The 14,171-nt window shown below is 37.7% G+C and overlaps 1 protein-coding gene across 2 annotated transcripts in view; it reads right to left on the bottom strand.

Moving 5' to 3' along the window:
- The window catches only part of FAR1 (fatty acyl-CoA reductase 1), a 37,565-nt gene that overhangs the window by 15,141 nt on the left and 8,253 nt on the right, over positions 1 to 14,171 (bottom strand). For both annotated transcript variants that reach the window (XM_068685421.1, XM_068685422.1), the window contains exons 2-8: positions 9,632 to 9,826; positions 6,386 to 6,561; positions 3,571 to 3,750; positions 2,396 to 2,573; positions 1,321 to 1,365; positions 1,110 to 1,228; positions 478 to 545 (exon numbers count right to left, since the gene is read on the bottom strand). In XM_068685421.1, coding sequence (XP_068541522.1) covers positions 478 to 545; positions 1,110 to 1,228; positions 1,321 to 1,365; positions 2,396 to 2,573; positions 3,571 to 3,750; positions 6,386 to 6,561; positions 9,632 to 9,820 — 955 coding nt within the window. In that variant the 5' untranslated portion in view covers positions 9,821 to 9,826. The remainder of the gene's footprint in view (positions 1 to 477; positions 546 to 1,109; positions 1,229 to 1,320; positions 1,366 to 2,395; positions 2,574 to 3,570; positions 3,751 to 6,385; positions 6,562 to 9,631; positions 9,827 to 14,171) is intronic.

The following is a 14,171-nucleotide window of genomic DNA, read 5'->3' as shown; positions in this document are numbered from 1 at the left end:
CTAAAGATTAAGAGCCACCTCAACCAACAATTAAATGAAGCTAGACGTAACAAAAAAGCTTCAAGTGCAAAAATTATCATACACCCTCAATTACGCATCTGTATAAAGTAATCCCAATTTTGAGCTGTTTACCCATATATTTACAGGAAGGTTGGCATTAAACCCAACATTAGCACTACTCCTTTTGGCAATGCTTTTCTTTGCACACTACCCGCACTCTACAGATTAAGTCATTGAAGCATAAAGCAGAAAAATCAGTTCTGCCATACTTTAAAAGAATTGAATTAAAAAAAACAAAGAACAAAATGGAAGTGATAACTCTACAAGGAGAAAAAATTAACAGAAGAGAATGAAAAAGCACAATGCACTGCAAAACTGGGTTATGGCTGTTATACTAATTTCAACTATAGCCTGTGCTTTTAGTACTGATCTTATTTTTCTATTAAAGCTCATAAAAAAAAAAGAAATATGGCATACCAACTTCACTCCAGTGGAAAGGGTTGGTACCACCTGTAGTACAGTTATATACCATGATATTTCTTGGTCTGGAGGGGAAAGAGGCCAAAGAGCACATCAGAAGACCAAAAAACACACAAAACTTATCAAAAGCCATATCTAAAGTTACCTTTGCCCTCACCATTATTTACATAAAGCAAAAGTTGTCAGCCTCACATTAGGTTTTTTGCTTCCTGAATCGTTCCAGTATTTTAAGCCATCTTTAACTACTGTATATATGATAGCTTATAACTACGTATGTATATATACACACAGTTTATATATACATAAATGACAAATGTATATTTTTTCCCTAGAGAAGGCTTTGTCTACAGTATTTTAAGTCATACTGATTGCACTGAAGCCCAGGAAAAAAGAAATCAGGTATAGCTTATACAATTGAATCATAGGTGATGTCTCCCTCTTCATCATTAAATGTTGGCCATTATCCTAAGTTACACTCTGGTGGACTAATGCTGTTAAAACCTTAGAACCCCTTTGTCCTAGATGAACAGCAGGACACTGATTAGAAGTTCAATAGAAGACTGATTTATCAAAATGCACAGTACCATCACTTCAAAGTATTCAGTACTTTCTATCGTCACCCGCTGTACCTATTAACTCCGGAATACCAGGCTGCAGCCAGTGTCATATTGACAACAACATCTACTGGAACAAGATCTGCTACTGCACCATTGGTAGCTCTCATTGTTCGAAGAATTCCTTTTCCTGCCTTAAAAGAGAAAAAAAGACAAGACCCACCAGTAAATCACATGAAATTTTGCTGCTTCTAAAAGGAAGAAAGATTTTTTTCCCATTACTTACAGCAATGAAGAGGCCACTAGGTCCATTGAAGTTATCAATCCATCCCTATCACAGGTAGGAAGGAAAGGTTTTAGTTAGTGTAGTGAAGTCAACAGTTTAAAGTGAAAACTTGACAACACAGGAGAGCAATACCAATTTCCATGTCTCTAAACAAAGTTCTTCCATAGTAACTTGTTATATCATCAGATTTTGCTACAACTCAAACATGAGATCCATCTGTAGTTTCATTTGGCTCCTCCAAATGCTTATTTTTTAGTTAATAAACTGCAAAGTACTTCCTACATAAATACATTGTGTTGAAAATATTTCACTAGCTTATATCAACTCAGTTTAACAGTCCATAGCAAAACTGCTTGTTTGTTCTGGTTTTTTGTTTTGTTTTGTTTTTTTGTTTTGTTTTTTTAAGTTTCACAGACATTTTCACTCAACTTCAATGCTAACGTTTAAACATTATATGTTTAATTAAAACTTATATACTTACTGTCTAACATATACATACATTGTACCTACTCAAAAAGGCATGTGATGTTGATGTGTTTTTAAGTGCTTAAGAAATATTCAGCATTGAACTGGAAAAGCTGTTCCAGCACTATCTCCCATACCGGAAGAAGCACATAGCATATATACCATACATCAATATAACAGAGTACATAAAGCTTCTACTATCTCCTGTCTTGGCTAAAAGAAGTGGAGTCCAAACATTTTTACATCCTGCAGACCCCAGATTCCTTAATGATACTATTCAGCTATTGACACACCAAAGCACCTTGAAGAGGGGAAAATAAATGAAATTACCTTTCTTACTTCAAGATTCTGTATAACTATATTGTGTGTAAAATAGTATCTCCCATTGTAACAGAAATGTATTGTTCTATGCTTAGAAGTAATTTATCCACCTAAGCTTCCCATATACAAATGCGATATTTGGTATCTTCTGCATGAGAGTTGTTACCCAGAAGCAGACAAGCCACAGCTTTAAGTTTAAAAGATTTTCCTCTACGAAGGTCACTACATACACAAGCTGTCAGTATGTGCTACCGTTTACAGGCATGAGTCATGTTAAAACTCAACTTACAGGAAAAGGCTCCTTCCAGCTAGCACCAACAATAGATGGCCTTATAATGGCTGTGTTTAATTTTGCACCTTCTTGCTGTACTACATATTCAGCTAAGGCTTTTGTATAAGTATATGTGTTAGGCCTATCGCCGATCAGTTTAGGTGTAATATCATTCACTAGGCCATCATCCATCCACCTACAAAAACAAAATAAGAGGCAAGTATAAGTTACTGCATACTATTTTACGGGGGAAGTGAAGGAAAAATGATAGCCAGACCAATCAAAAATAGTTCTGCAATTAAAATACAATCTTTTCTTCAAAAGAACACGCAGGAAAACATAGAAGTATTATCATTACCTCAGTTCATTTTTAATGCTAATGCTATTACATCTATAGTAAGTAGTAAGATTTCTTCCTTACCTTGATAATTATGAAACTAAAAATGATTAACTTACAAGAAGGTAAGATTTTGTATGACATGGAGGAAGTGATAGACTGATTTATATGTAAGATTACTATTATTTACATTGCATATGACTCGTCTCACACTTGTCCTTTTCACTTAGGGCTTGACAGCTATTAAATAAGACTACTACGTAAGATCTCAGGACAGCAAATGTACACAGACAATACAGAACAAATAACTTTCCCCTAATAATATCCAATACAAAAGTCTATAGAACATGGGTATTCAGAAAGCACCAACATTAAAGACCTAACAGAACTGCTTGTACATTTGTTTCTGAGTAGTTAAATAATAGTATTTCAGTATATCAGACTGATCTTGCAATGGCCTTAGATAGAGGTAGTGAAGGTTGAAGGTAGTAAAGGTGAGCTGCTAACTTAGCTCTCTGTCCTTCACAGTACCAGCACCAGTACATTTGGAACATTGCAGCTTTCTTCTGTTTGTTTTTAATAGCTCCTGATCTAGCTCCTCATACAGAAGGCTTCAGGAATAGCCTGGAGCATCTCCCCTCTTTCAGCACTGTTCTACACCTAGCTCAGCTTAAAAAGAAACCATGAAACCTTAACCTATTGCCCTTACAGGAAAGGGTAGCATCAGCCTTACGTTAGACTAACAGAACGTCATAAGCCAGTTTCTTCATCTGTTTCTTAATCATTGTTTGGTACTTCATTACTAGGAAGTAAGTGGTTACAGATTACTGAAGTAACTTGGTAAAGCAACACATACTCAAGAGAATCCATCAGTTTCTTGGGATCAACAGGAGGTGGATAAACAATTTCTTCAATGTGTTTTCGATTGCAATATGCATACGCAGTCGAAACATGTATAAATACTTCTAGATTCGTCATTTGGTGTGCCAATGAGAGGAGCTGTTTTGTGGAAAGCACATTTAACTGAACAGCATCTCTGTTGATTAAACAGAAACTTGATTAGTAGAAAGCAAAACAAAAACAGCAAGCAAAAAGGAATAACTGGTCAACCCCCTAATTCTTTCCTAAATGCTTTGGTGGTGGATGTATATACAGTAATTCTAGTTTCTGGACCCCTTCCTCAACCCCCTCCCCACCAAAACCACTATGGATAGTAGTATCCTAACTTTCTACTCAAAACAATGACACATTCCACCTAGAAATTTCTGTGTTCAGGATAACTTTTGTAAGTTTTACCTTGTTCTTATTGGCATCCTCATGCTCTGTTACTAAACAGGCAATATCAGAATATTGATCTGCTCAAGCTAAATTCTAATCCAGTAAGCGTTTCCTAAAATGTGATGGAACAACCGCAACAGGACACCTAGCTGCCAAAGGTATAGATGCCAGTCAATTTTAACAGCAGCCTTGAGCTTCCTAGGTCAAGGCCTCAGAATGAAGGTTTAGGGGGCTAGTAAGTTGATCTTCATGTAGAATAGCACAAGACTCAATAGTACAACAGGATTACAGGAAGGAAAAAAAAGTGAAAGGAGAAAAAAAAAAATCAAGATCCACACTTGCATCCCTCCAACCTTCACAATGCTTCTCATTAAAACAGAGTCCTTAAGTACACTGTAGGAGAGAAGGTGTATCTCTACATTTTGCACTGTATCAGAATACAGGTTATGGACCAGCTATGATGATTTTTATGTATTTCAGACCTTTTCTCCAGCCTCTAGAAACTGTAAACAAGGCTAGTGCTTGTATAAATGTACAAATCAACTAAGTTTTAAGAATACTGCTAAATAAAACCTCAAAAATCTTTGCATTGGTGTTACAGTTTAAGGCTTCTTTATCACATATTATTACTAAAACATCAGGTGTGCAATGGACAAGGAACCCTCATCCCAAAGCAATTAAGTCTAGAAAGTGTTACTTCTGAAAAAGTTACTTCATCTAAAATAAGGTTGTTGTTGTTTTTTTGTTTTGTTTTTTTTTTTTAAGTCTTCAGTGCTTCTTTCAAAGAGGTCAAAGGAAAGAAGTTCATAATCATAGCTGCAAGCATCGTTTTAAGATATAGAAATACAGAGCCAATACAGATCAGGAAGGGTTCCAAAATAAGCTGAAGTATTCGCTTTCTTGGCTTTATTCCTATCACTGACCCTGAGCTAAATACTTTGAACTTTACATCAATTAATCCTATTAATTAATATAGGAAGGCTGCTCTAAGTGATATTCAGATTTGTAAGGTTCCTCAAAAAAAAAAAAAAGCCATTCTAGCACATCTGCTATGTGTTCCAGCCTAAAATCCTTCCTAAGAAACTAATTAACTGATTTTCTATTTTGCTAAACAGTGTACTAGGCCCTCCAGGAAAGTGTAAAACTGCCAGAAGCTTTCTGAATCAAGACCTTTCCACCAGTTTTTCCAATCACATTGAAGTCCTTCCAGACTTTTGACAGGTTGGCAATTCCCCAACATTGAAGGTCCATGAAATAGCAATAAATATGGGCTACCTTATGTCATTTCAGTATACAATACAGCACTCTTGGAGGTAATGCGAACATTTAAAAAAAAAAATCAAAATATTTCTCAACTCAGATTTTCTTTACCTAAGAGTTGCTTTACATTCATAAAAATTGGAGTTATTTTTCCAAAGTCATTTCTCCAAATTGTTTATTTATTCTAGTGTTTCATCACTAAATCAGGTCGTTGTTTCTAAAAAGCAGATATCTTTTCTTGCTTTTGAGAATCCTTTTTTTTTTTTGGTTTATTTCTTTAATAAACTTTGTACAAGATAGAAGTTACTCAATTTTTAGTCTTAAGCATTCTCCTTCCACACCTAATTCTCCCTACACCCTCCAATGCAAACTTGCATTCTTCTTACTGGTGGACTTTCTGAAGGCTGAGCAACATTGAATTCACTGTTTGTTCATCAAGTAAAGAAAACAAGTACTAGAGTTTCCACCCCCATCCCAGTTTTGGGAAACTCATTCTCTAAACACATATACTTGCTAACAAGGGGAGCTAAAGGAAAAGTTTGTGTTCTCTTACACAAAAAAGCTCTGGTATCAGTAGTGAGCACAGTACATACAGCTACAGATTATTTATAGCTTCTTCAGCCATCCCAGAAATCAGAGCAACACATGAGGTTAGGAAGACTTGGAAAAACAACATATTCAAATCTCTCTCAACAGCTTCCCTTCAAAAAGGGCTTTAAAATTCAGGTACAGAAATTTAGTAAAAAACACTAAGGGGCCTATAACAGTACAGAAGTCATTTATTTTGCTTCTAAGCACCATGAATAGATGTCTTTTTGCCTAAAGCTTTTTCAAGATGTGATTTTTTTTTCCATGTCAAATAGTGTATTCTAACTGCTGGCAAAGCAGGTTTAAATAATGTATCTTCTGTGTTTCTATGAAAAGCAAATGAACACCCAATAGCAAGTTTTAGGTAGGGAGAAAAGGTTAATACCTGATGGGGAATCATTGAATTGACCAGACACACAAGAACAAAATGAGATTAGTAGTCAGACAGCCTGAATATTTGCAAGATTTTGCAGACACCTGAATTACTCCTTCCCTCTGAATACCATCAGCTTACTGAACTAGAAGGTACAGTATTTTAAACTCACCTTAGTGTCTCATTGAATCTGACTGTAGCAGCACAGTGAAATATAATATTAATGCAGTCTATAAGTTTTTGTTTGATCGGGCTACTAAGGTCCAGTTCAGGCTGTGTAAGTTCACTTGTAATTACTATTATTTTTTCTTTGAAGTCAGGCTGCTCCTCTCTCAACCTGTCAAAGAGCTGTCAAAACAGGATTAAGAATTCAAACTAATACCCAGTGAAGATAAAAGGCACATTTTATAATTGGAGATAAAAGACATTTTCTGGCCATATATAACTATATTGCCTTATTTCTCAAGATCAGTAGTGGTAAGATAGTGTTTTAGGTGTCCTACAATACGTTACTGACTTACCGTGAACACACTCAGTGATGTTGTTTGTATACATTTTATCCCAAGTGGTGAAAACAGAAGTATTGCATGCGTTGCACAGAAAAGCAGTGAGATTGATGTATACTTTTAAAGAATTTTTCTAATGCTCATGCCTATCCTTAAGATAGGATCTCTCAATGTCAGAAGAAACAATTAGACACACAAAATTAAAGCAATTTTCGACAGCTTAGCCAGTTTCCAAGGTAGATAGTGTCTATTCAGATTCTTGCAAACCTGCACAAGTCATTCTGTTTCTCAGATTTAGAAAGCTTTCATCAAACTTGAAAAAAAAAAAAACAACCATTTAAGAAAATCATTGACTTGTGCCAGTTCTGGGGAACTTCCAGATTAAAAACCTCAACAAAACATCTGTTTCTCTGGCCAGTTAAGAAAGAAAAAGCCAGGGTTAAAGGCTGCTTGCTGCATTAGAACATCTAAGCAAATCTTACCCATTTAAGAAAACTTCACCCACAACTGTGTTAACTGCATTCATCATACACCCTCTTAATTAAGTGGATTCTAATCACGCAGCTTAACACACTGGTAATCAACATGCAAGTTTTCCTGAGCAAAATACTATGGGACTGAAATAAAACACCTTTTTTTTCCCTTTTTAAACCAGAGCTAACCCTTCTTAATTGCACACGTGCCAGTATTTTATAGTGGTAATACTGCAGTGAGAGTATGGATCATATCCAGTGCTACCAGTCTTGGACTGATCTCCCAAGTATGAAATTTCACCTTAAAGGACAAAGTTGCCAAGGCAGCATTTAAAGCCTGTGATTCTTAGTTCACATGTTACAGCAAACAGTGCTTACTTAAGGGTTGGAAGCCTTTTGTCATTTTTAAATAAATTTGTTATATTTTTACTTGGAACAATGTTGCCTGACTCTAGCATACTGAAACCACTGCCCTTTAACCATACTAAGATGTGTGACATGAATTATAATAGAAAGCAGTCTCACTGATAAACATTTAAAACACACAGAAACAGTATGGCTTTTTTAATCTGTATGTTCTCCTTTTCACATCCATAGCCATACATCCTTATCACATTACTCATACTAGCACTAATACCAGTACAAAAGGGAAGTAAGAACAAACAGCTAGAGTACGTGCAACACATGACAAGCTGTTGTGTTTACATAGGAATTAGATATCTGAAGTCCAATGGAAACAGAAACCTCAATTTTTTGGGCTATTTGCAGATCAGTTCATCTTCACTATTGCATTCACTCATTTAGACTAGATTCTTCAAGAAAGAATGCCCAAGCATCTGTAGAACCAATTAATGGGCCCATCTAAATTGAAAAAAAATTAACGGCAGGGCCCTTGCAAAAGACAAATTAAGACAACAGGTCCCATTAAAAATGTTCAGTGTCCTTTGGAGGCATCCTAGTTAATCTATACACTTTCAAACCTATTTTGCCTAACCATGAGATAATGACAGAACAAACATCTGGTTTTAGCTATCCCTGTAGATAGTTGGGGAACAGCATCCACTTACACTCTTCTCTAGGGACTAAAATATAGGACTACCTCAAGCACTTTTTTTTAAAAACAGGACATCAGATCTGAACTTCCAGCAATAAATGCTCACCCAGCTTAAAAAGAACACAGATTGTTCTAACTGAGCACAAGTCACTATAGGCTATAAGCAGATGATTTGGACTGAAATGTAAAATCCTCTTACAAGACATGAGCTTCCCAAAAGCTACATACAGGGGCTTAAACTTCAGCGAAGCTTAAGTCAGCCCAGACCAACACTACTGTCCCCTCTGCCTGAATACTATCCAGTTTTTACTTGGCTAATAGTGTATACAAAGGACGGACTGAGAAGCTTTCTCCTTTTGGAGTTTAGTTTGAAATTTTGTTTTGGAGAATAAAAAGTGATGACTTCATGTACAGAATTTGAAACTGGATTTTAAGACAGAACACCACTGTAGCTCATTCTGCTGCATTTTGTAACATGGTACTGAACTGCAAGCAGATGCTTTTGGGTAACGAGCTAGAGTTTTGACAAGGTTATTGAGAAGAGTTTATGACAAAGCTATCTTCTATCTTCTCATCCGCTATAATCTTAACCAGTCAGACATGTAAGGAAATTCAGAGTCCTGCTTTAAATAACTTACCTTCTCATGCCCTAAGTGCAGTCATACTCTTACCAAGACCCTTTAAGCACCCTCTAAGCACACACTTTGAACAAACCATACTGCATCTGAACACATTTCCTAAGCCTGAAATATTAAACTGCCAACCCTGCCATCCCATAATAGAGGAAGGCATGAATAGGAATAAACAAACCCTGTTTTACCAAAGTTTATGCTAGAGATCACTCCATTATAAATGGGATACACCATATTGGAGAGGGGCAATACAGATGCAGTTTAAGCTATTTAAACACCCTGTTGAAAACATATCTCCTTGCATACCAGTAGATCCAACAGCACGTTCAAGAGAAGCGAAGCACTAAACCTCATCTTACAGAAAAGAAAATAAGGCACATGGAGAAAAAGCGACCTGAAACCCTCCAAAGAAGGGTCTTAATCTAGTCTTAGAAATCCCAGTCCACAATACCTTTTGCACTTGATTACATGTTCTCTTAACAAGTTTTAACTCAGGTATTTGACTTCTCAATCCTACATCACAGCTGAACACCCTCCTTCTAAATTAAATACAGAATAATTTTCCTTAACTGCACTTGTTCTAGAATAACAGTTTGAAAAACTGTCACAAACACTGTAAGAACCTAGGTTTAGGATTTCTGCTAGAACAAAAAAAGTAACTATTTTGCTTTAGGCAAACCAAAGTTGTTTCCATTTCATTATGAACAAGATACAAAATGACAAAAATGCACTTTGTGAGTACATGATACATACCTTACAACTGGTTATTTCCTGTATTCGTGCTTCAGGTGTCTGCCCCGATTTGTGTCTTACCAATACATACACTGCTTGTACTTTAGGACAAGATCTGAGCAGCTTTTCCAAAAGCACTTTTCCCATGAAACCTGTAGCTCCTGTCAGGAGGACATTCTTTCCTTCGTAGTATTCAGGTATGGAAACCATTATGACCTTAAGAGAAGTTAAAAAAGCAAAAATATATTAATGAACCTCTAGGAGCTCAGATTTGCCGAAGATACATAAACTGCACAGACGCAAACACTGAACTTCATACCTGAAAGAAACTTTTACCAGACTTTTTTTTTTTAAAACCTATAACTGGTGCCTAATGTCTTCCCCCTCCCCCCCCCCCATGACAGTCTGAAGAGTCCTACAGGGTCAGCACAGTCATTCCAGATCTTATTGTAAACTGTCTCAATAGTTTCTTTAAGGAATTGGACATCCATCTCATTTAAGTAGCTCAATTTTTAGTCTATTTTTATCTGTGCGCATGGTCCTTTAAGACTAAGTGGCTATTCCATGTAAACAAAAGGTCATATAATTGAAATATAATCACAAGTAGATACTTCAAATATGTTGACACTGGCCCTGGCATTTTTGCCTGAGTGAGCCAAGTCCCCTGTCAGTATTAGGCTGAACCTTTCTACAAAGGGTGCTATGTCACAGAGAAGGTAGCTGATTGTTAGTTGCTTGGTGTGAGATCTGTTGTTTCCTACTGATTACAAAAAACACATTTCCACAGATGATACAAGGTTCTAGTCTTTTCATCAATTGAAAACTTATCCAAAAAAAGTATTAGAATTCTTACACAGAATGAAGATTTAAATATGCCTTCTAATGAAGCAAAGAGAAAGGAATTGACCTCTGTGCTAAATTTGAGTAACAAGTGTTGTAGGCTTTTCTTTCGCTTCAGTTACTATAAAATTCTTATTTCTCTCCCAGCAACTGCTTGGGGACTGTATCTAATTCTAGATACTAGAAACTGGAACAACTGCTAAGGATAAATATAATGCTCTCTCTCACATGACCTTAATGACCTTTAGAATTCAAACTGTGCCTCGGGCCAACTTCAGCCCATTCTGTGCAGTCCAATACACTAATGTCTTCACCAGAACCTTAAAACAACTTACTGTTACTGTACAAGACCACAGAACATGGCTATAGTTCCATAATGGTATATTAACCTAATTAGACTGTCATAAAAAATAACAAGCTGATATAGTAGAATTACTATAGTAATAGTAATTATAGTGGTGAGGCACTGGAACAGGTTGCCCAGAGAAGTGTTCAAGACCGGGCTGGATGAGGCCCTGGGCAACCTGATCTAGTGGGTGGCAGCCTTGCCCATGGCAGGAGGGTTGAAACTAGATGACCTTTTAGGTCCCTTCCAAGCAATTTTACAATTCTGTAAAGAATACCTGTGGTCCCCCATAGCAGATCTATGGAACACTACCAAAATGGACAGACTGCATAAAAAAACATGGTTTAAGAACAATGTCCCCCTAAACAAAGTGGGAGACTGTTTCTTAAGCAAAGAAGAATTTCAGTTCTGAATACCCGAAGAGGATGATAGCCTTTTTTCACCTAACACTCAAGAATACAGGAATGCAACTGCTAAAGTGTTTTCTTGTTGCTTTTTTTTTTTTGCAGGGTATTGCAAGGAGGAACTTATCATGGAATATACATGAGATGCTGTATGTTCGGAATAAAGAACTGCAGGCTTAATTTGCATTTCTGCCCGGAAAAAAAGTATACATATAGTTTTGGAATATTTTCTACATGTCAGGTACCTTTTATATTAGAGCCCTTGTGTTGTGCTTTTCATGTGCTCATACCATGACAACACTTCTGAATGTGCTCTAAGTGGTTACTTGCCAGAAATAAGTTATCACCTGAAAGAGTTTCAGTATCAGGAATTTGGATACAAAGTCTTGTGCTTTGTTGTCCCATGTGCCAACACTGTTCAACTCCCTTTGTTAACAAGAACAGCTCCTGCAATTATTGCTGAATTGCAATAACGTAATAGTGAGATACAGTAGCAGGTTCAGAACTGAACAAGTACTGCTATTTTCTACTGGTCACAGCATATCGCACCATTATTTCACCTGCCCTTCCTTTAAGAGAAGTTTAGTATTACTTCGGAAACAATGCCATATCCCCAGTTTGCTAACCTGTTTGCATGGCCAGAGACAATCTTTAAGTAAGTGTAGGAACCTCACTGCAAGCCCCAGCACACAGGCTACAGTTCAATGTCTGTTTTGTAAAAGAACTGAAAAAAGTAATACTACTGGTATTGAAATAAGTGCATTGCTATGGTCCAACTTTCAGCTAGCTAGCTGAAAAATCTGACAAAATTCAGGGTAATGTGGCATAAAGAAAACTAAAAGCCAGAATAATCATTAAAATTTCCTGCCTCGGTTATTTCTATGTTCCTATGAGTATGGGGCTGGTATCAGATCCAAAATATCAGTACTATTCTCCTCAAACTTTTACAGAGCACCAAACCTATACATTATCCAGCTATGATTACATATGAAGAAATTTATTCACTAGGAAAAAAAAACACAAATGTGCATAAATACTCATATACCCACTCTTAAGAGACAGGAACACCTACATTTGCTGTTTTGTTTGTTTTTAAGTATTCTTAACTGCACTATTTCCAAAAAGAATCATATTTTTTTGGCACTATTATTGAAAAAGTCTCAATGCCATCTCCCTTTATCCTGTTCTCCAACAACTACAGTCTTTGGTAGTCTTTATTAACAGCAGTTTTCCACACTGTCTTCTCCTGCTTTATTCCTCCGGAAGTTTCTGGCTACAAAAGATATTCACCTTTTCATAAGCATGCATTGCTGTCAAAGTTACAGCAATAAATACTGGGATTCTGAATGAATTGCCTGGAAGCACTACAGTTGAATTAAGGATAAAAGAGCACCCACAGAATCCGGAAGTGAATGAAGAACTAATAAAGCAGCAGCCTATGCTAAGCCCTATCAAAAAGAAAAGGGAGTCATCTCAACTGCAGGAAAGGGAAAGAACAGTCCCATCCTCCACCCACCCTTCCCTGCCTTCTCTGAGAAATCAAAACACACCAGTTAGCACAGTATTGCTGGCAACTCCTAACTTCAAATTCAGAAGAGGCTTTTCCTTACAGGTATTATACGTTAGTTGTGTTACCTTTTAATGTTCTTTTTGCTTAAGCTGTTTAAAGGTGCTTAAAGGTGTTTAAGGCACTTAAAGGTGTTTAAAGGAAACACCTGTGAATCATAAGAATTAGGAAGGACTCCTCTAAAAAGGTGATGTGGCCCATAGCCCAGCTGACATGCCTCTACACCAACACATCCAGCTCCTCTTGCTTGTTTCCCATGCTGAAAGCCATGGTACAATTAGAAAACTAGGATTTAATTGCTATCACAGAAATGTGGTGGGACAAATCACACAACTAGAACATTGGAACAAAGGGCTACAAGCTTTACAGGAGAGACAGGCAGGGAAGGAAGGCTGGGGGTGTTGCCCTCTATGTTAAGAAATGGATAGAGTGATGAAGATGGTGAAGGGCCTAGAGGGGAAGATGTATGAGGAGCGGCTGAGGGCACTGGGCTTGTTCAGCCTCGAGAAGAGGAGGCTGAGGGGGCACCTCATCACGGTCCACAACTTCCTCGCAAGGGTGAGTGGGGAAGCAGGTGACCTATTCTCTGTAATCACCAGTGATAGGACCCGTGGGAATGGTGTTAAGCTGAGGCAGGGGAGATTTAGGCTGGACATCAGGAAGAGGTTCTTCACCGAGAGGGTGGTTGCACACTGGAACAGGCTCCCCAACAAATTAGTCACTGCACCAAGCCTGTCTGAATTTAAGCAGCATTTGGACTGTGCCCTTAGTCACATGGTCTAAACTTTTGGGCAGACCTGTGCGGTGCCATGAGTTAGACTTGATGATCCTTATGGGTCCCTTCCAACTCGGGATAGATTGTGAAGAGTTCCCTGTAATGAACAGCCAAGAGCAGGTTAAGAGCCTGTGGGTAAAAATTAAGGACCAGACCAAAAAAGGACCTCTCGTGGTTGGGCTCTACTTACAGGCTGCCCAATCAAGAGGAGCCTGTTGATGAGACTTCTTGCTCCAGCTACAGGAAGGATCACACTCAGGCTCTCATCCTCCTGGGGGATTGCAACTATTTGTATGTTTGCTGGAAAAGCCACGTGGCAGGAAGCAAGCCATCTGGGAGACTCCTCAAGTTCACTGAGGACAACTTCCTCACCCAGGTATTAGACAAACCAACCAGAGGAGAAGCATTACTGGACCTGGTGCTCACCAGTGCAGAAGAGCTCAAGAAGAGGTTAAGATTGGAAGAAGCCTAAGTTGCAGTGACCACACTCTGGCTGAGTTTGTGATCTTGAGGGATATGGGCATGGCTAAGAGCAAAATCAGGAACATGACCTTCAGAACAACCACCTTGCAGCTGCTCAAAGAATTAGCGGATGAGATCCCATGGGACATGGTCATTAGGAACAGAGG

Source organism: Anas acuta, chromosome 5, assembly GCF_963932015.1.
Source record: "Anas acuta chromosome 5, bAnaAcu1.1, whole genome shotgun sequence".
Lineage (NCBI taxonomy): Eukaryota > Metazoa > Chordata > Aves > Anseriformes > Anatidae > Anas > Anas acuta.
The sequence above is the reverse complement of the archived record's forward strand: the minus strand, read 5'-3'. Positions and strand labels throughout refer to the sequence as shown.